The 24,177-nt window shown below is 36.9% G+C and overlaps 1 protein-coding gene across 3 annotated transcripts in view; it reads left to right on the top strand.

The window, feature by feature from the left end:
* MOB1B (MOB kinase activator 1B) overlaps nucleotides 1-20,485 on the top strand; it is a 54,541-nt gene extending 34,056 nt beyond the window's left edge. For 2 of the 3 annotated variants that reach the window (XM_006931070.5, XM_045056243.1), the window contains exons 3-6: nucleotides 1,713-1,806; nucleotides 7,402-7,535; nucleotides 11,012-11,175; nucleotides 14,449-20,485. In XM_006931070.5, coding sequence (XP_006931132.2) covers nucleotides 1,713-1,806; nucleotides 7,402-7,535; nucleotides 11,012-11,175; nucleotides 14,449-14,526 — 470 coding nt within the window. In that variant the 3' untranslated portion in view covers nucleotides 14,527-20,485. The remainder of the gene's footprint in view (nucleotides 1-1,712; nucleotides 1,807-7,401; nucleotides 7,536-11,011; nucleotides 11,176-14,448) is intronic. The other variant, XM_045056245.1, reaches the window with a different exon arrangement.
* Nucleotides 20,486-24,177: the final 3,692 nt, after the last annotated feature.

Raw genomic sequence — 24,177 nt, 5'->3', positions numbered from 1 at the left:
TTGCTTTGGGTAGTATAGACATTTTAACAGTATTTGTTCTTCTAATACATGAGCATGAAATGTCTTTCTGTTTCTTTGTGTCATCTTCAATTTCTTTCATAAATGTTTTATAGTTTTCAGAGTACACGTCTTTCACTTCTTTGGTTAGCTTTATTCCTCAATGTCTTATTATTTTTCGTGCAATTATAAATGGGATTTTAAAAGTATTTTATTAATTTTTATTTTTAATTTATTTTACTTTATTATTATTATTAATTTTATTATTATTTCTTTTTTTTTTTTTTTGAGAGAGAGAGAGAGAGACTGCAAGTGAGGGAGAGGCAGAGGGTGAGGGAGGGACAGAATGCCAAGCAGGCTCCATGCTTAGCAGTGGGGGGAGGGGGTGGGGAGCGCCCACCACGGGGCTTGATCTACAACTGTGAGATCATGACTTGAGCCAAAATCAAGAGTGAGATGCTTAGCTGACTAAGCCACCCAGGTGCTCCTACATGGGATTGCTTTCTTAATATCACTTGGAGGAAAACATATTCATTCATAGTCAATATGAATGAATGTTGAAAAATCGAAATATTAGCATTATTACTGCACCAATATTATTATTACCAATAGGTAAATTTAATAAGATTGTTACTAGAGTCAATATAAAAATTATAAATAGCATCAAAAATATTGCAAACCCAGGAATAAGTCCAATGAAACATAGAAAACTGTTCCTTTATGAAAAGTGTTTTTTGTGCTCTTCTTAAGAAATATCTTTGTGAGGGCACCTGGGTGGCTCAGTTGGTTAAGCGTCCGACTTTGGCTCAGGTCATGATCTCCAGGTTCGTGAGTTCAAGCTCTGTGTGGGGCTCTGTGCTGACAGCTCAGAAGACAGCCTGTTTGGGATTCTATTCTCCCTCTCTCTTGCCCCCCCTCCAAAAATAAATAAACATTTAAAAAAAGAAGAAATATTTGTGTTAAGTGAGTGGGGGGGAATGGGTGAAATAGGTGAAGCAGATTAAGAGTACACTTATTGTGATTAGCACTGACTAATGTGTAGAATTGTTGAATCATTATATTGTACACCTAAAACTAACATGCTTCTGTGCTTGCTGTTTCTTGTCTGTTTCTGGTCTCCATTCTGGTCTCCATTCTGTTCCCCATTCTGTTCCATTGGTCTACTAAGACCGCACTATTTTATCCATTGTGCTTTACAAATTTTGATGTTCATCTTGTTCTTCCTTAAGAATGTGTTGGATATTCATAGCTCTTTGCATTTTCAAGTACATTTTAACTTTTTTGATGGCTATGGACCGGCATCACTATCATTTAAATTTGCAATTCCATGATCGCCACTCTCTTTTCATGTGCTTTTTGACCATCTGGAAGCTTCTTTTGTTAACGGTTGGGGTTCAAAATTGTCTCACATTTTTCTACTGGGTTGTTGTTTTCTTTTTGATTCATAGGAGTTCTTTATATATTCTGGATACAAGATTTTTGTTGGTTATATGTGTTGCAAAGAATTTCTCCCACTCTCTGCTTTGCTATTTTATCTGCTTAAGGGAGCCACTTAACAAACAGAAACCCCTAATTTCAGTGTAACCAAGTATTGTGATTTCTTTGTATGCTTTTCACCTGTTTTTTGTGGAGAAAAGAACACTGATAAATCTAGGATTCTGCTTGAGTAAAATTAAAATTTAATTTTTTACTTATAACTGGTATTTGCTTTGCAGCTGTGGATTTCTTCAATCAGATTAATATGCTTTATGGAACAATCACAGATTTCTGTACAGAGGAAAGTTGTCCGGTGATGTCAGCTGGCCCAAAGTAAGACATGGTTCATAATCACTTCTCATTTTTACTTAAAAGTTCTTAGATAGAAAGAAAGCTTCTGAACATATAATTTCTTTGTGTAGCATCTCCTTCACCAATGTAGCACGATTTGCCAATGACTGATAACATTAAGTCCAGATTTCTTAGCCTGAGTTTTCTGGCTCTCCCTGTATAATCCTCCTTCCAACCTTTTCTCTGTTTGCTTATGAATCTTCTCTGGTCTATCCAAACTAGATTACTGGCAATGCCTTGCTGCTCCTTCCATTGCATACACTCTGAAAACATGCTTACTCCATTATTCTCTTGGATATTTTTCTTCTCTTCCCATCTCCCTCTAATCATCTGGCAATATTTTTAAAAAATCCTACCCATCTGCAAGGCTCACATCAATTGCTTCTAAACCTTTTGATTTTTCAGACTAGATCTGATCTATTTAACCTTTTTGTCTTTGTGATTATATTTCTTTCTTGCACTGTTTATACATGTCTTATTTAACCTATTAGATTCCTTCTTTGTTTAAATCCTTTTTGGTGCAAGAACAGTGCTTGCCACCTGGTTAGCACTTGATAAATGTTTGCTTGGATCGATAGATTCTTGAAACTGGCCTTTATTACTACTATGGCTGATGATAACAATGGCTGCTACCATTTATTTAGTGCTACCTAAAATGTCAAGCCTTTCATGCATTTTATCTTTTACTTCATACAACCCTATGAGGTAAGAAAAGAAATGGAGTCTGAGAAAGGTTAAGTAAGCTGTTGAAGGTTCTATTATCTAGAAGCAGGAAGAACCAGATTTAAAATACAGGTCTCTTTGAGTCTAGTGACTGTACTCTTTTTTTTTTTTTTTAATTTTTTTTTTTTTTAACATTTTATTTATTTTGGGGAGATAGAGAGAGGGACAGAGCGTGAGCAGGGGAGGTGCAGAATCCGAAGCAGGATCCAGGCTGTCAGCACAGAACCTGACGTGGGGCTTGAACTCATGAACTGTGAGATCATGACTGAAGCCAAAGTCAGACACTTAATGGGCTGAGCCACCCAGCCACCCCTAGTGCCTGTACTCTCAATTGCTACATTGTGTCATTTTATAACTTTAAGAAAGATTAATTGGTACTTATGAGACATAAAGAGAGAAGTTTTATTTTTAATGCTGACTTTTTGTGAAGTATATGCTTCACACCAAAAACAAAACAACATTGCCCAAACTTACTAGTGCTTAGGGGTATTATCATTTTAAGTAGCGACCTTAGATTGCTCATCACTTATTTTAGAATATTTTTGGTAACTTTTATTTTATGTATTTATTTTTATAAATTTTTCTCATGTTTGTTTATTTTTGAGAGGGAGAGAGAGAGACCGAGACAGAGCACAAGCAGGGGAGGAGCAGACAGAGAGGGAGAGCATCTGAAGCAGACTTTGTGCTGACAGCGCTGAGCCTTATGCAGGGCTCAATCCCACCAATCCTGAGATCATGACCTGAGCCCAAATCAAGAGTCTGACACTTAACTGACTGAGCCACCCAGGCACCCCTAATTTTGGTAACTTTTAAACTACAGTGTCAGATTACTTACTACCCAAGAGATTCAGTTTTAGTACTTTATAGTCATACTTTCGTTTTTTGACCAAATTCACATACTGAGCAGAGTATTACTTGGAATTGTCTACCCTTATTCTTCAAATTAATTTCAAATGAGCTTAGCTATTTCCCGGAATCTTTTAAAGAAAAACTGACAGTTTGCCATCATCACAGATGTTCAAAAGAATATGATTTAAATATCTCTTAAGGTAATTTTTTTTGAAAAGAACTTATTTTCAGACTATTTCAAACCTTGAAACTTCAATAATTTTAAGTGTACAGAAAAGGTGCCAGAACACAAGGAACTCCCATATCTTTTTTTTTTTTTTAATTATTAATGTTTATTTTTGAGAGAGAGAGAGAGAGAGAGAGAGAGAGAGACAGTGCGCACGCGGGGGAGGGTCAGAGAGACACAGAGACAGAATCTGAAGCAGGCTCCAGGCTCTGAGCTGTCAGCAGAGCCCGACGTGGGGATTGAACTCATGAACCGTGAGATCATGACCTGAGCCAAAGTTGGATGCTTAACCGACTGAGCCACCCAGAGGCCCCTCCGTATCTTTTCCACACAGATTCCCTAATTATTACATTTTACTGCATTTGTTTCATCACCTACTCTGTATATGTACTCATTAACAATTTTTTCTGAACCTTTTGAGCAAGTTATAGACATTAATGCATCTTTACCCCTTCATATTCAACTGTGTATTTGCCAAAAACAAAGTTAGTCTTCTGTATAACCAGCATACAAACCCTCCACATCACTTCCTCCAGTCCATAGACACCATTCACATTTCATTACTGCTCAGTTTTCCCTTTCTGGTCTAAGATTCTACCTAGGAATATGTATGGCATTTATTTGACTTACCTTTTCAGGTACCTTCAATTTGGAACAGTTCCTCAGTCTTTTCCAGTATTTCTTTTCTTTATACAGAAAAGACTTAACATAGCAGGCCTGACTGTTACCCCTCAAAAGGCCTGTTTACACAGTTGATCCTTGGATAGCATCTGAGAACCTGAGATTTTGAAAGGGTTCCCACCTCCCTATTTGTTAAAACAGGCTCACTGTGCCTAAACTGTTTGTACAAACAGTATGGCTTATGCTTTCCTTCTGGGAGTTTAGAATTTTAATATGTGCCATGCAGAGGGTGCATCTTGACCATTTCTCAATAAAAAATCTGGACAGTGAGTCACTAATGAGCTTACCTGGTAGATCGTATTTAAAATGTGTTATCATAGCTCAGTCTTGGGGGAATTAAGTGTGGCCCTTGTGAGTCCACTGGGAAAAGACTCTTGGAAACTTGTGCCTGGTTTCTTCTGGACTTTGCCCTGTTTGCTTTTTCTTTTTGTTGATTTTGGTTTGTGTTCTTTCACTGTAATAGATCATAGCTGTGAGTACAACTGTGTGCTGAGTTCTGTAAGTCCTCTTAGCAAATCGTCAAACATGGGGGTGGTCTTGGGGACCCCTGATACAGTCTGTCTGATGTTTCCTTGTGACCACATTTAGGCTTTGCTATCTTGTCAGGACATCATAGAAATGATAAATTTCTTCTCAGTGGATCATATCAGAGGGCACACACAATATCAACTGTCCCATCACTGGTGATATTAACCCTGATTACTTTATCATCTGAGTGTTTGCAAGGTTTCTTTACCTCAAATTTGTCATTTCCCCCTCTGAAATTGATCAGTATTTTATTGTGAGGTTTTCTGATATTATACCAATATCCTTGTTCCTGTGAACTAGGGAGAATTACTACCACTTAGAATACTGGTCTGATCACTTTTACTGCAGAAACCTTATCTAAGTAAGCTGGTTAGGAGGAATGTATCTAATTTTTCAAAAGTAACAGGCACGGGATCTCTGTAAAGATACTGGAAAAACAAAAAATGATCTTCCTTGTCTCCTTTCCACTCATCCATCCTTCTTCCCTCCCCTCCTTCTACCTTTCTTTCCACCTGCCATCCCTCCCTCCCTTCCCTTTTTTTTTTTTTTGAGAGTCTTATGCCCATTTTTAGTGCTGAGAAGATGCATTTGTCGTCATGCTTTGCCATCTTTACTAGAAGATGTTTGGGATTGTACCAAGGAGAGGCATTTGTTAGTAGCTTAGTACTGGCCCCTTGTAAAGTGGTATTGAGTGATGGCTCAGAGGATTTTGTCAGTTATTATTATTAACCAAGAAATGATGAGTATTTTGTAGTTTGCAGTTGATAAGTTTATACCATGATGATGGAAATAAATTTCAAAGAGAATGGTCTGTCAGAGGTGGAATAAAAAAATCAATGTGGGCAAAATAGAATTACAGGATGAAGTCATTCTTAAGTATAGACATGACAAAAGACTAAGAATGGATCGAGGAATCATAGTTATAAACTGTAGAAGTGTAAGCAATATATAGTTTTATTTTTCAAAAAGCTTTAGGATATTGAAAATAAGTGTGTTTAAAAACTTCAAAATATTGAAAATGATTTTTAGGTCAACTGTGTCCATTTTTTATTTTTGCATTTAAAAATGAATATGGAACACCTGATCACTAATAAAATGAAAAATATGATTGCAAGGAAAGGCAAAAATGTTAAGGTTTCTTAACATGTGGGAGAAAACATGGATGAGTCCTGTCTTTAAGTGAAGAGTAATGATGCTAAAAGTTATGTGGTTCATGATCTATGTCTCCTAAGAGGATCAAACAAGAATAGGCTTAAGTGTCCCTCGGGACTTTAGTTTCATATTAGGAAGAATCTCTGGACTATGAAAGTGATTAAGCAGTGGAACAGGATGCCAAAAGTTGGAGAATCTCCTCTTGAAGACCTTCAAAGTAGACTTGATAATCTACCCTGTTGCCCAGGGTTGGCAGTAAGGTATGCTGTTAGAATGTTTATTCAGGTGTATTGTGTTTAGGTTTATTGTTCAGGTATAAGTAGCTATAATTAAATAGATTCCTTATTTATCCTATCTCAAGATAATTTTTATTATTTAAAATATTCTGTAGTATTTCCCATTATATTTTATTTCACCTCCTTCGTTAGACTCACTGACCTGTCATTTTGTTAGTCTAAATTGGAACAGGGTTAGAAAAACAAAACTGATTCAAAGAGATAAGCTAAATGGTAGCCAAGTAATCTTTTGGAAACTAAAAAAACGAAATGATAGTTCAGTTTGGAGATTTTTATGCTTTGGAGTTGCAGCTGTGTGTTTATTCCTTATCTTAAAAATCAGGTTGTGGTTGCATGTGGGTATGGGTTTGTGTATAACACCATTACCAGTCTTGCCATACTGTCTTTACTTACTCATTTATGAGCCTATCTCCTCTACTAGTCTATTTTCCATAACAGTATGGAAAGTGTCTTTCATTTTAGTGTCCCTTGGTCAAGAACAGTATTCCTTGATCCAGTATTTCTCACATGGTCGGTGTACATTAAATGTTGATTATACCAAACGATAGTGTTCTGTTAATACCCAAATCCTATAGGCATCTTTATTTGAGTTGCCATTTTTCTTTAAAGGCAAATTTGGCTTTTCAGCCAAAGGTACTCAAATACTGAATCATTCTCTTCTTCATGCATCTTTCATGCCGTTCTCTATCCTTAACCCCAAATTTAAAACTACAAGTAAAAATAATTGTACTGCATAAGAAATGTTTTTCAAAGAAAAAAAAACCATAAAGATTAAAGATGGTTATCACAGAAGTGGAGACGTGGAAAGTTAGCTAGGTTTTCTACCATGGCAGTGTATGATTCTAAAATACAAATGCTGTATATAAAGAAAAACTTAGAAAAGTTGAGATTGATGGATCAGCTTAGTTTGGATCATGCTAAATCCAAAATAGTCCAGTCAGTAGCAGTTTAAAAACTCTAAATTTAAATGCCAAATGCAACAGATCTTTATTTGGAGGAGCAGATTGTTTAAAACATGTCCTGTATACATTCATGAATACATACATTTAACAATATAAAAATATATGCTTTTTGTATAGGTATACTCTGCTATTCTGTGTGCCTGTTATCTTTCCAATACAGATATGAGTATCACTGGGCAGATGGAACAAACATAAAGAAGCCTATTAAGTGCTCTGCACCAAAGTATATTGATTACCTGATGACTTGGGTTCAGGACCAGTTGGATGATGAGACATTATTTCCATCAAAAATTGGTATGATTGTTTTGTATAATTGGGATCCATTATGCTTTATATAATTTTATATGTTTTTGGAACTTTCTGGCTCTCTTCCAGGAACCATACTAGCCTATCATATCTATCACAATATTTCTAATCTTACACATTTAAGTGCCTTGTCTTTTCCATACCAAGTTTATCATGAACATTAAGTTAAACCTCCCTGTAATTTTAAACAGTGAGAATATCCGTATATCTTGGATAGTAACAAAATTTGGCCTGTGTTATAGAAAAAAGAGACTGGATACTGAGTAGACAGCCAATATCATCTGCCATAGTCATATCCATTTCTTGTTTAGGGAAGAAGTTTATGTAACTTATATACAGTTTTACAGTGTATTTTCAGCAAAGAGGGAGTTTGAATTTATGACCACACTGTGAATCTTACAGACGATGAAATCAAGCTAGGTGAGAAGAAAACCAGAAGATTTTGAGGGGTTGGCCTGTTAGCAACTTGAATGACATTTGCTTTTTTTTTTATTTGTTCTTCAGGGCTGACCTTTCAAGTGGAAATTGTTCATAGCCAGCTAGTTCATATGATTTTACCCTCTCAAACTTCTTACAACTTGTGTTTTCTGAAAAAATTAAGGATTTGTTCTACCAACGGACAGCTTTTGACTACATTTTATATTTTTATTTATTTCTTAAAGTTCATTCATTTATTATTTCTGAGAGAGAGGGAGGGAGGGAGAGAGGAGGCACACAAGTAGGGGAGGGTAAAGAGAGAGGAAGACACAAAATCCAAAGTAGGCTCCAGGCTGTGAGCTGTCAGCACACAGCGGGACTCAAACCCCAGAACTGCGAGATTGTGACCTGAGCGGAAGCTGGACGCTCAACCGACTAAGCCACCCATGAGCCCCTATATTTTATGCTTTCAGAGTTTGTGGTGGAGGAGACCACAATGTAAATAGTTGCTGTTATTATGGATTGTTTTAAACACATTTATTGAATGTTTAAACTACCTTGGAGCCTTTGTAATAAAAGGTCTATTTTTCAGGACTCCCTTACATACATCATAATCATTTTTGTTAAGTGCCTTCACCTTATCTTTTATCTCCCATAATATATTTTGTAACTTTTTATTTTGACTCAATTTCAGACTTTTAGAAAATTTGCAGTTGTGCAAAGAACAGGATCCTGTATATCCTTCTTCAGATTTTTTTTTCTTCTTCTAGATTTTTTAGTTGTCAGCTTCTTACCATATTTGTGTGTGCACTTTCTCCCTCCCTCCCTCTCACCCTCCCTCTCCTCCCCTCTTTTCCGTGTCTCTTCCCCCTAACTACATATTTTGTTTTTCCTGAACTGTTTGAGAGTAAGTTATGTGTATAATGCCTCTTTATCCAAATGTACTTCAGTGTGCATTTCCTTAGGAAATCACAGTATAACTATCAAAGTCAGGAATTTAACAATGATACAATACTGTTGTTTAACTTACAGGTCTTTTTCAGATTTTTCACATTTCCCCAGTAATATCCTTTATAGCAAAAGAAAATCTTTGACATTTGCTTTCATTCACTTGTCATGTTTCTGTAGCTTTCTTTAATATGGACTATGTGTACTTCAGTCTTTTTGGTCCTTCATGACATTGATGTTTTCGAAGAGGATAAGCATACTATTTTATAGTGTCCCTTCATTTTGGTTTGTCTTATGTTTCCTTGTGACCTATAATATTTTTAAGTGAGTGTCATGTGATGACACTGAATCCAGGAGTTTTAATATTTGCCTTATGTTTTGCCAAACTGGATCATTTTGCCAGTGTAACAAAGGACATGAAATTTTGTATTTTCCTAGTTTTGTATTTGTTTAGTGCTGTAAAAGTGCTCTAATTCATAAAACAATAAGCCTCATTGAGAGGGACTGTAGCTAATTTCAGAATAAATGCACGTGGGTGGCTCAGTTGTTTAAGCATCCAACTTTGGCTCAGGTCATGATCTCGTAGTTTGTGAGTTCGAGCCCCATGTCAGGCTCTGTGCTGACAGCTCAGAGCCTGAAACCTGCTTTGGATTCTGTGTCTCCCTCTTTCTCTGTCCCTACCCGACTTGTGCTCTGTTTCTCTCTGTCTCTGTCTCTGTCTCTGTCTGTCTCAAAAATAAATAAACATTAAAAATAAATAAATAAATGTAGACCTGGAGTAGTAATGAAATAATTTCCATAGAAAAAATATAAAAAAGTGTTGCAAGCATTTTATTTATTTTTTAAAAATTTTTTTTTAAGTTTATTTATTATTCTTGAGACAGAGAGAGCATGATCAGGGGAGGGGCAGAGAGAGGAGGAGACACAGAATCTGAAGCAGGCTCTAGGCTCTGAGCTGTCAGCACAGAGCCGGACGTGGGGCTTGAGCTCGCGAACCGTGAGATCATGACCTGAGCTGAAGCCGGACACTTAACTGACTGAGCCACCCAGGCGCCCCAACAAGCATTTTAAGTAAAACTGAACATGGTTAATACATTGTATTCAGCACATATTTGTATTGAGACTTGATGTTAAGAAATCTAAGGATATAAGTGTGAGTTTTAGCTTCATTACCATCTTAGGCATAAATTTATTTATTTTATTTTATTTTTTTCTGTTTTTTTTTTTTATATGAAATTTATTGACAAATTGGTTTCCATACAACACCCAGTGCTCATCCCAAAAGGTACCCTCCTCAATACCCATCACCCACCCTCTCCTCCCTCCCACCCCCCATCAACCCTCAGTTTGTTCTCAGTTTTTTAAGACTCTCTTATGCTTTGGCTCTCTCCCACTCTAACCTCTTTTTTTTTTTTTTTTCCTTCCCCTCCCCCATGGGTTCCTGTTAAGTTTCTCAGGATCCACATAAGAGTGAAACCATATGGTATCTGTCTTTCTCTGTATGGCTTATTTCACTTAGCATCACACTCTCCAGTTCCATCCACGTTGCTACAAAAGGCCATATTTCATTTTTTCTCATTGCCACGTAGTATTCCATTGTGTATATAAACCACAATTTATCCATTCATCAGTTGATGGACATTTAGGCTCTTTCCATAATTTGGCTATTGTTGAGAGTGCTGCTATGAACATTGGGGTACAAGTGGCCCTATGCATCAGTACTCCTGTATCCCTTGGATAAATTCCTAGCAGTGCTATTGCTGGGTCATAGGGTAGGTCTGTTTTTAATTTTCTGAGGAACCTCCACACTGCTTTCCAGAGCAGTAAATTTATTTCATTTTAGTAAAGTGGTAAGCACACAAGAACCATTAAGGGGTGATGCTGAAGTCTAGTTCTTATTCCATGGAAATTTTAAAGTTTAATTTCATTCATGATATGTTGAGAACTTCTGACAAGTACAGTGGGTATTATTAAGTAAAATAATTCACAAATATTTCTGTAAAGGGTTGTCTTGTTAATTTATGTTGCCATTTGTTGACAAACTCACTTGCTTTGTTCTTGTCTCTTGTTAATAAGGGGGTTGTTTATCTATTTATTAGGTGTCCCATTCCCGAAGAATTTCATGTCTGTGGCAAAAACTATACTCAAACGCCTCTTTAGGGTTTATGCTCACATTTATCATCAGCATTTCGATCCTGTAATCCAACTTCAGGAGGAAGCACATCTCAATACTTCTTTCAAGCACTTTATTTTTTTTGTCCAGGTAAGTTGGATTCGGAGACCTTTAGAGTTCTGATTTTCTTTTCTTTCTTCCTTTTTTTTAAATGTTTATTTATTTTAGAGTGAGAGAGAGTGAGAGAGTGTGAGTGGGGGAGGGGCAGAGAGAGAGGGAGACACAGAATCCAAAGCAGGCTCCAGGCTCTGAGCTGTCAGCACAGAGCATGACTTGGGGCTTGAACTCACAAACTGTCAGATCATGACCTGAGCTGAAGTTGGGCAGATAACCAACTGAGCCACCCAGGCACCCCAGGAAGCTTTTTTTGCTCAGTAAAACACATTATGCGTAGAATTCAAAGGTGAATACTGCATCCATACTAAAGGTATCTTTTAGGATAAAATTTGCCATCTCTCTCTAGTCTTTATGCTCTTCTCTACTTGCCATGATGATAAGGCCTTTTGTTTCTAAATTCCACTCATCTCCAGGTTGGTGGCATGCAAGTCTAAAATGGATCTCAGAGGTCTTGCCTTGACATTGCTTCAGTTAACAGGCCATAATGGAGCGGCTGAATTAGGAACCTGGCTAATTGGCAGGCCTCCAGATGAACTTGGCCCCTTTACCATTTTAGCATTCTTCCTAATCCTCTTAACCCTCAATTCTCAATTCCTGTCTACCTTGGATCTTTTTCTTTTTTCTTTCTTTTCTCTTTCCTTCCTTCCTTCCTTCCTTCCTTCCTTCCTTCCTTCCTTCCTTCCTTCCTTCCTTCCTTCCATATTCTGGCCTGGAAATGGGCTTTGTATATAACACCTTTTTCCTCCTCGTTTTTAAAACCACATGCTGAATAATTTTTAAGTTAGGTACTATTCATTTTGTCCAAAAGAGGAAAAAATTGCCCCAAAGAGTATTGCTATTCCAGAGGTCCATTGGTCTTTTCTCTGACTCTGGTTGACCTCCTCCTTCTCACTTTAGTTCTCAGGGGTGTAGACTAAGAGGAGTCCAATATTCTCATCCTGCTATAATAACTAGACAGCAAATAGGCAGGACTGAAAAAGAGGTGGAAATGGGTAAGCTGATGAGCTTCTTTTTGGTTGAGGTTGAGAGGGTAGATGGTAGGCAGAAGTCCAAGTCTTAAATCTGTGTTAGTTTTGTTTCTCTGTGGGCATATACTCACCAATGCCCTCCCCTCATCCCATCTAGATCTACTAAAGAAAAATGTGTCTATTTTCCCTCTCTACATACCCCTCACACTAAAAGCACACATTTCATGTCTCAATTTCACCTATAAAAACGCATTTTAGATTATAACTTGCCAAAACTGTTGCTCAGAGCAATTACTTTACCATGGTATCCTATCTACAGACACCTATAGAAAAAAAGAAAATCTTATCCCAAAGTTTGTTTCTGTGCTTTGGTTTAGACAGAAGAGAATTGCTAATGTTCAGGTTTTAGTGATTTAGGAGAGGATATTCTCCCTTCAGAAGGGTTACTTTTATCCTACTGTATGATCTTATCTGAAAATGCAATGTTATCTCTCCGCTCCTAGCAAATATTGATACCTAGCATTAAGCACATCTGAGCCTATTGAAATGTATTTCAAGACACTGTGACCTTCTTAAAGGTAGTTCCATTAGTATACAGTCACCCCTTGTTGGTGTAAGAGGGACCTCTGCCCTAGACCTCACTGTTTAGAGAATCCTGTTCTGGTCATTCTCCAGCTGTACTCGCACAGAGTAAGGGACCCACAGGGCAAAGAACATACCTCCCAGATCCCTCTGGTTTGTGCTCTGGTACCTGATCTCAATTTTCTTTCCACATGGTCCCAGTTATATTTCCAAGTTCTGCATGGATTTTTCCTTGGGTCCATTCTTTAAAGGGATGATCATATCTCTGATACGTGTACCTGTAGATCTTAGGGGTAGCGAGATGGCAGCAGTTTGTGAAGGTGTGTGACCATGGCCTACAAAAACCAGCCAGGGTGTCCACACTCCTGCAAGTGAGGCTCCTTAAAGTTCCGGGTAGAGCTGGGGGTTGGAAGATCAGGGAGGTTTGCTGAGGGTCAGGGATAGGCTTTCTTCATGTTACTCCTTTCCAGTGCAGAATCCTGAGCAATCTTGAGAATTCTAAATTTGAATCTGCTTTCCTGGTCACTTTGAAGGTGTATTTGTTAAGGTAGGAGGATAGAACATGTTTTATTTAACAATGTTTTAGCTTAATGTAAAATTTAATAGTCATATGCTATATATCCATTTGTGTTCTTAGTCCAGATCCCACAAATCTTAGGGGTAGGTTTGCTCTTAAATGCTTCTAATTCTTTCCCCCAGTACTTACTATAATGGTTGACATGATCATCTCAATAAGTGAATGAAATTGGGAGCTCAGAATGCCCCACCATGGCAGAATATGAGATCAGAAGTACAGACAGCCTATATTTATTTAGCCTTACGGTGTTATAGTTGTGGGGAAATCTGTTCAACATTGAAGCTCGCAACGACAGGAGTGGAATTCATAAAGAAGCAAAAATTAAATCCAGGCTTTCTAATTTGTTTGTTACAGGATTTTGTTTATCATTTGTGGACTCCGTGTTTCTTATGTTACTTTCATGCTACATCTCATGATAGCTTGCTGATGTTTAACTCTTCACTCTTCATGTTCATGTAATGTTGAAATTTGCCTGAGATGCTAGAGTTTTTGGTCCCCACTTGTTTGATGATATCTAAATGGTTATTCCCTTTTAACAGGAAGCAGCACTCTCATTTATTGAGTATTCACTTTATGCCAGGAATTACATGAAGTGGTTAGCACACAGTATCACATTTAGTCCCTATAGTAATTTTACAAGGTAGGCGGATTTACCCTAGTATTACTACAGATGTGTACAATATCAGAAGTGCGTAAGTGATTTGCCTAAGTGGGGGAATCACAGAGTGGGGGAATAGGAATACATTTTTTTGAAAAAATGATAAGACCCTTATTTACTTTGAAAGCTAATGTCCAAGGGGCGCCTGGGTGGCGCAGTCGGTTAAGCGTCCGACTTCAGCCAGGTCACGATCTCGCGGTCCGTGAGTTCGAGCCCCGCGTCGGGCTCTGGGCTGATGGCTCAGAGCCTGGAGCCTGTTTCCGATTCTGTGTCTCCCTCTCTCTCTGCCCCTCCCCTGTTCATGCTCTGTCTCTCTCTGTCCCAAAAATAAATAAACAACAACAACAACAACAACAACAAAAAAGAAAGCTAATGTCCAACAAATGTTAATGGAAATCTGCTTTGGGATGAGATATAAATAATACATTTTTACTATTTTTTCCTGCCTTTATCGTGTGTAGGAATTCAACCTTATTGATAGAAGAGAACTTGCACCACTCCAAGAACTGATTGAAAAACTCACCTCAAAGGACAGATAAAAGGACGCAGAGCTGTGCAAATTGTTCCTCAAATGAAGTGTGTGGAGTTTATTTGGATTTGGTCGTGTTTTATTTTTATCTCGGTCATTTTTGTCATAGGTTTAGGGGGCTTGTTTGGGTTTCTTTTTCTTTATTCTGAGTAAGTGAAACCATACTCAATTGCTAGAGGAAGCCAAGAACCATTCTCTGTAAATTTGATAGGGGTAAGTTTTGTCTTAGTGGCATATGGTGTTTTTTTTTGTTTGTTTTTTTTACTTGGTTTGCTTACTTGCAGAATTTTTGATAATACTGTGTGCTGAAAGAAAACGCTTGCTGATTGGACTGATGATAGTTGGGGGTTCTGTGTTGTGTAAATTGTGGCCAATTTCTGAAGTCCCCAAAAGACTTATGTTTTTAAGTGCCTTGGTAGGCTCACTTCTGAGGTGCAAAGCACAGACATAGAACTGAACAGGGCTTGAACAATATTAGGATTACTACCCAGGGCACTTACTGATGCATGTTTTAAAATGTCTATGATAAAAGCCATAGTTTACCAAAATTGGTGATCTCCAGCTTTTACTACATTAAAGAAACACAATTTGTAAAGGTGTGCATGTAGAACGTACAAAATTAGTATTTATTAATTATTTTTGATATTGATGGTAATTCTGTTCAACAAATGTTTAAAGTTCTACAAGCAGGTCTTTCTTCCATCTCTTGATATCTGTGATATTGAAACTAAAGGATGTTGAAGTGTAATACCTATTGCATTTTAGCTTCTTTCTACATGTTAACTGCACTCTAGGTGTAAAAATTCAGGTTTTATATAGGTTTGCCATCTTCAGAGGTGATGCTGAACTGTGAGGTTTCTTAGCAATTGCCAAATGAGCCATAAGTCTAGAGAATTCCCTTCTACTTTGAAGAGGAGGGGATGGATAAGAGTGTGTGTTTGGTTGGGAGGGTTTGTTTGTATGGGGAGCTATAGATGGAATTGTATGATGAGTCAAGTTCAGAAAGTCTTGTCTTAAAATCCTTGAGTAGAGTGGCATGAAGTTTTTAACCAATTTCTTGTAAACAAAGTCTTAGAGACTTCCTTTTAGGAATCAACTTCCATGAGAAGTTAAACATAAATTATTAATTTTAGGTGTAGACATTAAACATGGAATTTAAGGACTGTTTGGGGGAAATTGATCACTCTCCAGCATTTCCATTCAGTGAATGGAGCTGGTGTTTGCCTGTCATTTTAAAATGATACAGTACCCTTCTCTGCTTATGATAGGCCCAATTTGAAGCATTCTGACTTCTGATTTTTCTACTGTGAAAGGAAATCTTTTTCTTTGCAGTGATATCAAACAATGTAAGTGCTAATTTAGTAGTTATTAACTTTTACATTTTATTTGTCATGGCTTTCTAGTGAATTATTCCCATAAGTAAAAAGTTCAGAAAGTTAATTTTTAAAATAATTTTAACATTTTTCACTTCAATTTTAGTCTTGAGAAGTATCTTTTTCAGACTTCCTTTTGATTTTGTCATTTCTGGTAAGATCTGTTTCCTTCAGTTACAAATATATATTCTTCCTTTAGTGTGAAATATATACCTTTTTCCTTGTGGAATAGAAATCTTGCTTTGAAATTATATAGACTAAAAATGGTGAGTAGGCGAGAATCTAAAATTAAATAAATCAGTCTGTCTTTGCCATTAACAGGGAGAGCAGTGATATAATTTAATGCCATTACAGTTATGATGACTAGGAACTGCCTTTTTCTCCATTTCATTTCTAACAATCATTCTCCAAGTACCAACAGTAGAAGTAATGGGAGAGCCTGGCAAGTATGTTGGACGTTCATTGGTAATGGTTATTGATAAACTTCAGTGAGAAGTAACTGATGTCCTTAAAACAAATATTTTATTACCTAGGTAGGTAATATCAATCCCTGTAGGTTGATTCAGAAATAAAATTTGGCATCAAGTGACATGGGGTCCTATTTATTGATGAAAATGAAGCATGATTATTCCAGTAGTCTTCCATACTGCGTTGGACTTTGTATCATCCTAGTAACAAAGGGGTTGCAAATAGCCAAGTGTAGAAAATACTGAAAAATCGTTCTTGCTCTTTTAAGCCTTACACAGTAGTACACTGTAAAAATGGAAGGATGTTTCTATAAAATAATGTTTAATACTAGGCCCTACTTTCCTACTGTGTGTAGATAGGAGTTTGTTGTCACTGTGTCAGAATCTCAGGTGCCTGCTTCTGAGTATTCCTTTAAACAGAGGTATTATTAGGAAGTAAGGAGATAATGTACGCATGGATATGGTAACAAAGTAGAGAAGTTCTCCCAGGGAGAGTCCTGGCATTGTACATGGGGTTACATGGCCACAGGTAAGGAAACACCCACCAGAGCATGTGAGAAATAACCAGTTTAACAAAACTTGCTTTGAGTTGATTCGTTTCCATGAGCGTTAATAAGATGCCCTTTATAAAATAAGGATCAAATCCTGGTTTTGTAGCACTTTGCTTACGAATGTGTATTGGATTCTTCCCAGATCTCTTAATTTAGTTTATAAATAACCAAGATAATGATTTCCCCCCTGCTCTTTATACAGAGATTTAAAGCAGAAGTTGGTTTTCTCATCCACTAATTAAAGCATAAAATATCAAGTAATAAGTTAACATAGTATTATTATCACAATGCTTTGGTTAAGTGTTGAAATGAAGCAAGTTTTAGGAGTTATTTTAAATGATGGAAAATTAATAATCCAAGAGTGAAAATCTTTCGGTAAGCAGTAGGTGGTGCTACTGGCTCTCATTTGCTGACTTGATTGTTCTGTTTCCCATAAAAACCATGCCATTAGACTTCATTAAAAGAGTAAGCATGTGTTAGTTGGCTGGTAGAGGCTTTGGAGGTCAGTTTACTTTACATCGAAAGATTTTACATTGCTCTTCCTACTTGTGTTATTTGTAAATGGTAAAGGGTGAGCATAAAATGTATTGGCTGGGAGAAGACAGGTTTAGTGTATAATATATCTCAGATTAAGTTACTGCCTGGCTTATCAGGAAAGATAAAACACTACAATCTCTTATCTTCAGGAAATACAGATGATGTGGATATTTATATTTTACATGTAATCACCAGACTCCATTTTATGTATTAGCATTTTCCTTGCTTATGGGAAAATAGCAAAATGACATTTCTTTTATACCTTTGTGTACACCCTCTCTGAGAGAGGTTTTGATAACCACTGAAATGGTGAAATGTGAGATACAATTATTAAGTTAGTTGTAGGACTTTCTTTTCAAAGAAGTATGTCATACCTTAAACATCCAAATGAGAGTTGATCTTCAGAGTGGTTCCTGTGGGAGCATTATTCTTTCTAGCTATGCTTTGAGGGTGTAATGTTTTTAGAGCATTTTCAGAGATGCCTTGAGAATTGGTTTATGACTATGCAAGAAAATCTATTTCATCATTTTAGTTGCACCGAAGACTTTTTTGGCAGCTTAGTAAGACCTAGCTCATTCACCAAACTTAACTCTACTTTGCTGTTTTCTTAGAACTAAACCATTAGGGAAGTTCAAAAGACTGCCATAGGCTCTGAATTTGCAGAAGAGAATGTTTTGAGCATTGGTAGCACCACTTAATAAAGGAATAGTTTCCTGATGTCTCTACTTTGAAGTACACAGTATCATTTGGATGTATAGGTTTTATTTAATTTTTACAAATTTAGTTCAATTACCTTACTGTTAAATATAATAATTAAAAAATCAAGGTCTGTCTCTTGTTTTCTACTTTCGTTCCTTTCCCTGATAGCTTCTGAGTTTTATCTCAACTACTATAAGATAATTTTGATTGAAGGGACAGTATGAAAAAATGGATCCAATATTTAATATAGAAGTAGCTTAAGATAACAATAGCCTTTACCTTTGTCCTTTTTTTTAAACATTATTTTCACTCAAATGAAAAGACTGCAGATCATTGTACAAAGAAATTGGAATAAATTTTATATAATAATTATGCTGAATGTCAAACCTGTGTATCACAGATAAAATATTTAAAATTGTATAATCATTTCATATATCATTTATAACTTTAAAATTTTTGAATGTCTTTTTAAAAGATATGGGACCATAAGTATATTTGTAACTTGAAAATGTGACTGCATACCAAGGGGAAAAGTTATTTTGAAACTTTTCTGAAATATTAAAGAATATACCAATTTTTAGACATGCTATTCTAGATCCACTCCTAAAATAATTTAAATAGTAGAGTTTTGTCATAATGTTAAGATTCACCCACAGCAATTACTGTTTTTCAGTTTAATGGTGTATGATATTACTAGAGGTAAAGATATCTTAAGATTTATTGGAAAAATTTTAAGGTATAGTAACAGTTCTGACTACAAACAATTTAAACTTTTAAGATGTTCCTAACAAGTTAATCATAGAGAATAATTTATTGTAAAGATATAATACTATGTTCCATGTCTGCCACTTATAGCTGAACAAAACCTAAATTTTGACAAAAGACAAGAAATGCATATTAAAATATTGAATAATCTCAGTTTTGCAAGTATGATGCCAGTTCCTTTTCTGTGTGTAATGCTATACAATAGAGCATTTTGGGTTACAGTTCTCAAAGATAGATAATGAAAGCACTGGCCTGTTTTCAGCTCTGTTGGCTTGTCATCTCCTTCTCCTTAAATTACTTCCTTACGCTGTTGACTTCCCACCTCTCAGCCTCCATTGCACTAGGAGAACAAAACAGATGGGTTGACTGTGCAGGTCCTTGTTGTTAGTGGTTCTGAAGCACTTTCTGTAATCCACTGACAGAAGTGTTGGCAGGTGCAACTTACATAAGCATTTTTGGTTTGTTCTGGTTGACAGCTTTCTTGAAGTTATGTCACTGAAGCTGAGATTATTAGTAATTTAAAATTTTTGTTAATATTTAATTTTTCTTCTGTGTATTAAATTTTTATGTGTTGGTGTTTCTTATAGGTTTGTACATATTTTCATTTTCATTTTCTGAGATAATAGATTAGTGCATTTCCATATTAAGAACACATTTCTCCTTAAATTGTTCTGCAGAAATAACTATTTTTAGGGGAAATAGTTTTTTACAGTCACTAAATTGTATGTGTTATTTTTGTACATGCATAACTAAGGTGGTAAGGGCCCTAATCCTGTAGGGAATGCTTAACTTTTGTTCTATTTGAATTTTTCCATACATTATTACTTAAAATTATCAAGGAACAGTGTCATGAAATCTAGGTTGAGAGAGAGTACAATAAACATGACAACTCTTAAAGTTTGAGTAGAGATAATTTCTGATGACAAAAGCATAATCCTGCCAGTGCCATATAATGGAAGCCTATTCACATTGTGTAATCGCAGAGAATGTGCAAGACAACAGATCCTGCTCTCATGGAAACACACAATTCTCTTTATTTTTAAGTAGTTGGATGGGGGAAAATGGTCTAAAATATGAAAGGAAACATGAATGCTATATTGAAAAGTGTGCCAAGATTACTCAAATTCTAGTTATTACAGATCAAAGTTTAACTGCTTCGTCATTTTACTTTAAAAGGGATACTGGGGGCGCCTGGGTGGCTCAGTCGGTTGAGCGTCCGACTTCGGCTCAGGTCATGATCTCACAGTCTGTGAGTTCGAGCCCTGCATCGGGCTCTGTGCTGATGGCTCAGAGCCTGGAGCCTGCTTCCGATTCTGTGTCTCCCTCTCTCTCTGCCCCTTCCCTGCTCATGCTCTGTCTCTCTCTGTCTCAAAAATAAATAAAAACATTAAGAAAAAAAATTTTTAAAGGGATACTGAATGTCAGAAAATCTGTAATATGTTTAATTGAAAGATGTAAATACTGTATACAGACTTGTATGTGATGGGATGGAAAATATTTAAATTCTAGGTTTTTTCTAAAGGAAGAAACTGAATGTTTATTTAAAAAATTAATAAATAGTTATGTTTGGCCATGAATCCTGCATTATTGATTATTTTTGCTGTAGATGCTCCCACATTGAACACATTCCTAGAAAAATATTTTAAGTTTGGAATATGTTGAACATTAAATTTTTTCTAATGTTTATAACAACCTCAGAGGTTGGTATCACAGTGTCTTGCATGCTAGAAAACTGAAGCTCGGGAATTGTACAAATCACTGATTAGGACCAGGATTAGAATCCAAATAGTCTTGACCCTGAAGCTAATGTTTTTGCTTGTTTTCTTTAAATATTCTACTACTATGAGAACAGTTAGCAAAATAATTATTTGTTGACCTTTCTGTCAAGCTTTTATCAAGTATTTTATCTTCATTATAGACCATTAAAGAATATTAATAAATAGGAGCATCTGGGTAGCTCAGTCAGTTGAGCATCCGACTTTAGCTCAGGTCATGATCTCCCAGTTTGTGAGTTCAAGTCCCACATCTGGCTCACTGCTGTCAGCCTGTCAGCACAGAGCCCACTTCAGATCTTCTGTTCCCCTCCCTCTACCCCTCCCCTGCTTGTGCTATCTCAAAAGTAAATAAATATTTTTTAAAAATATATTAATAAACAGTATTGGAGCATCTTCATTTTACCCTGATACCTAAGTTCTAAAAGAAAGTATGTATTTTAGAGTATTCTCAGAGTATCATATTCTAGAGAGATTTATTAGAAGCTTTTGTGTTTGGAACATCAGGTCACCAAAGTATCCCAGTGTCACTAATTGGTATTTGTAGAAAAAGCTAGGAGTACACTTCTCTAAAGAAGACATCCAGATGGCCAACAGGCACATGAAAAGATGCTCAACGTTGCTCCTCATCAGGGAAATACAAATCAAAACCACACTCAGATATCACCTCACGCCAGAGTGGCTAAAATGAACAAATCAGGAGACTATAGATGTTGGAGAGGATGTGGAGAAACGGGAACCCTCTTGCACTGTTGGTGGGAATGCAAACTGGTGCAGCCACTCTAGAAAAGTGTGGAGGTTCCTCAAAAAATTAAAAACAGATCTACCCTATCACCCAGAAATAGCACTGCTAGGAATTTACCCAAGGCATACAGGAGTGCTGATGCATAGGGGCACTTGTACCCCAATATAGCAGCACTTTCAACAATAGCCAAATTATGGAAAGAGCCTAAATGTCCATCAACTGATGAATGGATAAAGAAATTGTGGTTTCTATACACAATGGAATACTACTTGGCAATGAGAAAGAATGAAATCTGGCCTTTTGTAGCAATGTGGATAGAAATGGAGAGTGTTATGCTAAGAGAAATAAGTCATACAGAGAAAGACACCATATGTTTTCACTCTTATGTGGATCTTGAGAAACTTAACAGAAGACCATAGGGGAGGGGAAGGGAAAAGAAAAAAAAGTTAGGGAGGGAGGCAAACCATAAGAGACTCTTAAAAACTGAGAATAAACTGAGGGTTGATGGGGGGGGGGGTGGGAGGGAGGGGAAAGTGGGTGATGGGCATTGAGGAGGGCACCTGTTGGGATGAGCACTGGTTGTTGTATGGAAACCAACTTGACAATAAATTTAATATTAAAAAAAAAAAAAAAAAGAAAAAACCAGGAGTAGAAATACCAGTCCATGCTGATGTGGATTGTCAACCTGCATACTTAAATAAAAGCACCTTGTTCTTTTTTTTTTTTTTTAATTTTTTTTTTAACATTTATTTATTTTTGAGACAGAGACAGAGCATGAACAGGGGAGGGGCAGAGAGAGAGGGAGACACAGAATCCGAAACAGCCTCCAGACTCTGAGCTGTCAGCACAGAGCCCGACGCGGGGCTCGAACTCACGGACCATGAGATCATGACCTGAGCCGAAGTCGGATGCTTAACCGACCGAGCCACCCAGGCGCGCCAAAAGCACCTGGTTCTTCACATACCATAGCTATAAAGCATCTACTGTCTATAAAGAAATAAACACATAAGTACCCATACAAAAATTAGCTATATTTTGAGAAGTATGTTCATTTGCTTCTATTGTACTACATTTAAATAGTTAATTCTTCATTATATAATATTATTTGGAATGATGCATTTTGGTATCAAGTTCTAAATACTCCTTTAAGCAACAATGTGTAATAAATGTTTTATATTCCTGGGGTGCCTAGCTGGCTCAGTTGGAAGAGCATGCAACTCTTAATTTCAGGGTTGTGAGTTCAAGCCCTTTTCTGGGGGTATAGATTACTTAAATAAAAACAAACAAATGTCTTATACTCCTATTTTATTTTTGTTATTAATTTTTTTTTTAATGTTTACTTATTCTCAAGAGAGAGACAGAGACAGTGTGAGCGGGGGAGGGTCAGAGAGAGAGGGAGACACAGAATCTGAAGCAGACTCCAGGCTCTGAGCTGTCAGCACAGAGCCTGATGCAGGGCTCGAACTCACACACTGTGAGGTCCTGACCTGAGCCGAAGTCAGACGCTTAACTGACTGAGCCACCCAGGTGCCCCTTATACTCCTATTTTAAACAGACTAATGAGTACAGTGTCACATTTTTTCTAAAGTTTATTTATTTTGAGAGAGGGAGAGAGCAAGAGCTGGGCAGGGGCAGAGAGAGGGAGAGAATCCCAAGCAGGCTCTGCACTGTCAGTGCAGAGCCCAACGTTGGGCCTGAGCCCACGAACTGGGAGATCATGACCTGAGCTGAAACCAAGAGTCAGAGGCTTAACTGAGACACCCAGGCACCCCACAGTGTCCTATTTTCTTGATGACCTTGATTTACTTTGCAAGCATGCAGCATAATATAGCTTCCTTTGATAAGGCCTTATGTAGGGCTGACGGTTTCCTGCTATGCCCTTCTAGCATGTTATTTTGCTGTTGCACTTCAGATTTGTTGAAAGCATCCTGACCTCCCACTCTTGCTTTTATAATGGCTTCTGCATTCATGTATTTCTGGGCAATAAAGAAGACTGTAAGGAGAAATTCATAACCAAGCTTATTATAAAGTCAATAAATAGCCATTTTACAGAAGTTGTTGGGTTCATGTATACAATATATGGGCTATAACCACTACATATCAACATTCAAGGCCTTTTATTTTTTGTCTTTGTTCTCATCTTCTGAGTTCTCATTTCTCACTTTAGAGTTTTCATAATAAACCTATGTGTTATCAGTCAAGGTCCTGTCTCTTTCTTTAGTAATACCAGCATTCCCAGAGAAGAAAAATAATTCTCATTTTGAAGGGGTAGCAAAATTTTGGGTGAGGAAGGATGAAGATGGTAGCATGCTTGCTCATGACTGGCTGGGTACTCCAATACCCTTTTTAAAAAAATATATATATTTATTTATTTTTGGGAGAGCGAGAGAATGGGTGCTCATGAGTGGGGAAGGGGCAGAGAGAGAGAGAGGGAGAGAGAATCCAAGTTGCCTCTGCTCTGTCAAGCACAGATCCTGACTCAGGGCTCAATCCCATGAACTGTGAGATCATGGCCTCAGTAGAGATCAAGGGTTGGTCGCTCAACCTACTGAGCCACCCAAGTGCTGCCAATACCCTGTCTTATCTGCAATTCCAAAATTCATAAAATCTAAAATGCTTGGAAAACAAAGTATTTTTTTTGAATTTAGTGTAAACTTAACCTGATCTAAAGTTAACAGTCTTTATCCCATTTAATGTGAAATCTGTTTCAGTGCAAAATAGCTGTGTATTGGATTTAACACCTCTGCAGGAG

The sequence above is a fragment of the Felis catus genome, chromosome B1 (assembly GCF_018350175.1).
Source record: "Felis catus isolate Fca126 chromosome B1, F.catus_Fca126_mat1.0, whole genome shotgun sequence".
Lineage (NCBI taxonomy): Eukaryota > Metazoa > Chordata > Mammalia > Carnivora > Felidae > Felis > Felis catus.
The sequence above is the reverse complement of the archived record's forward strand: the minus strand, read 5'-3'. Positions and strand labels throughout refer to the sequence as shown.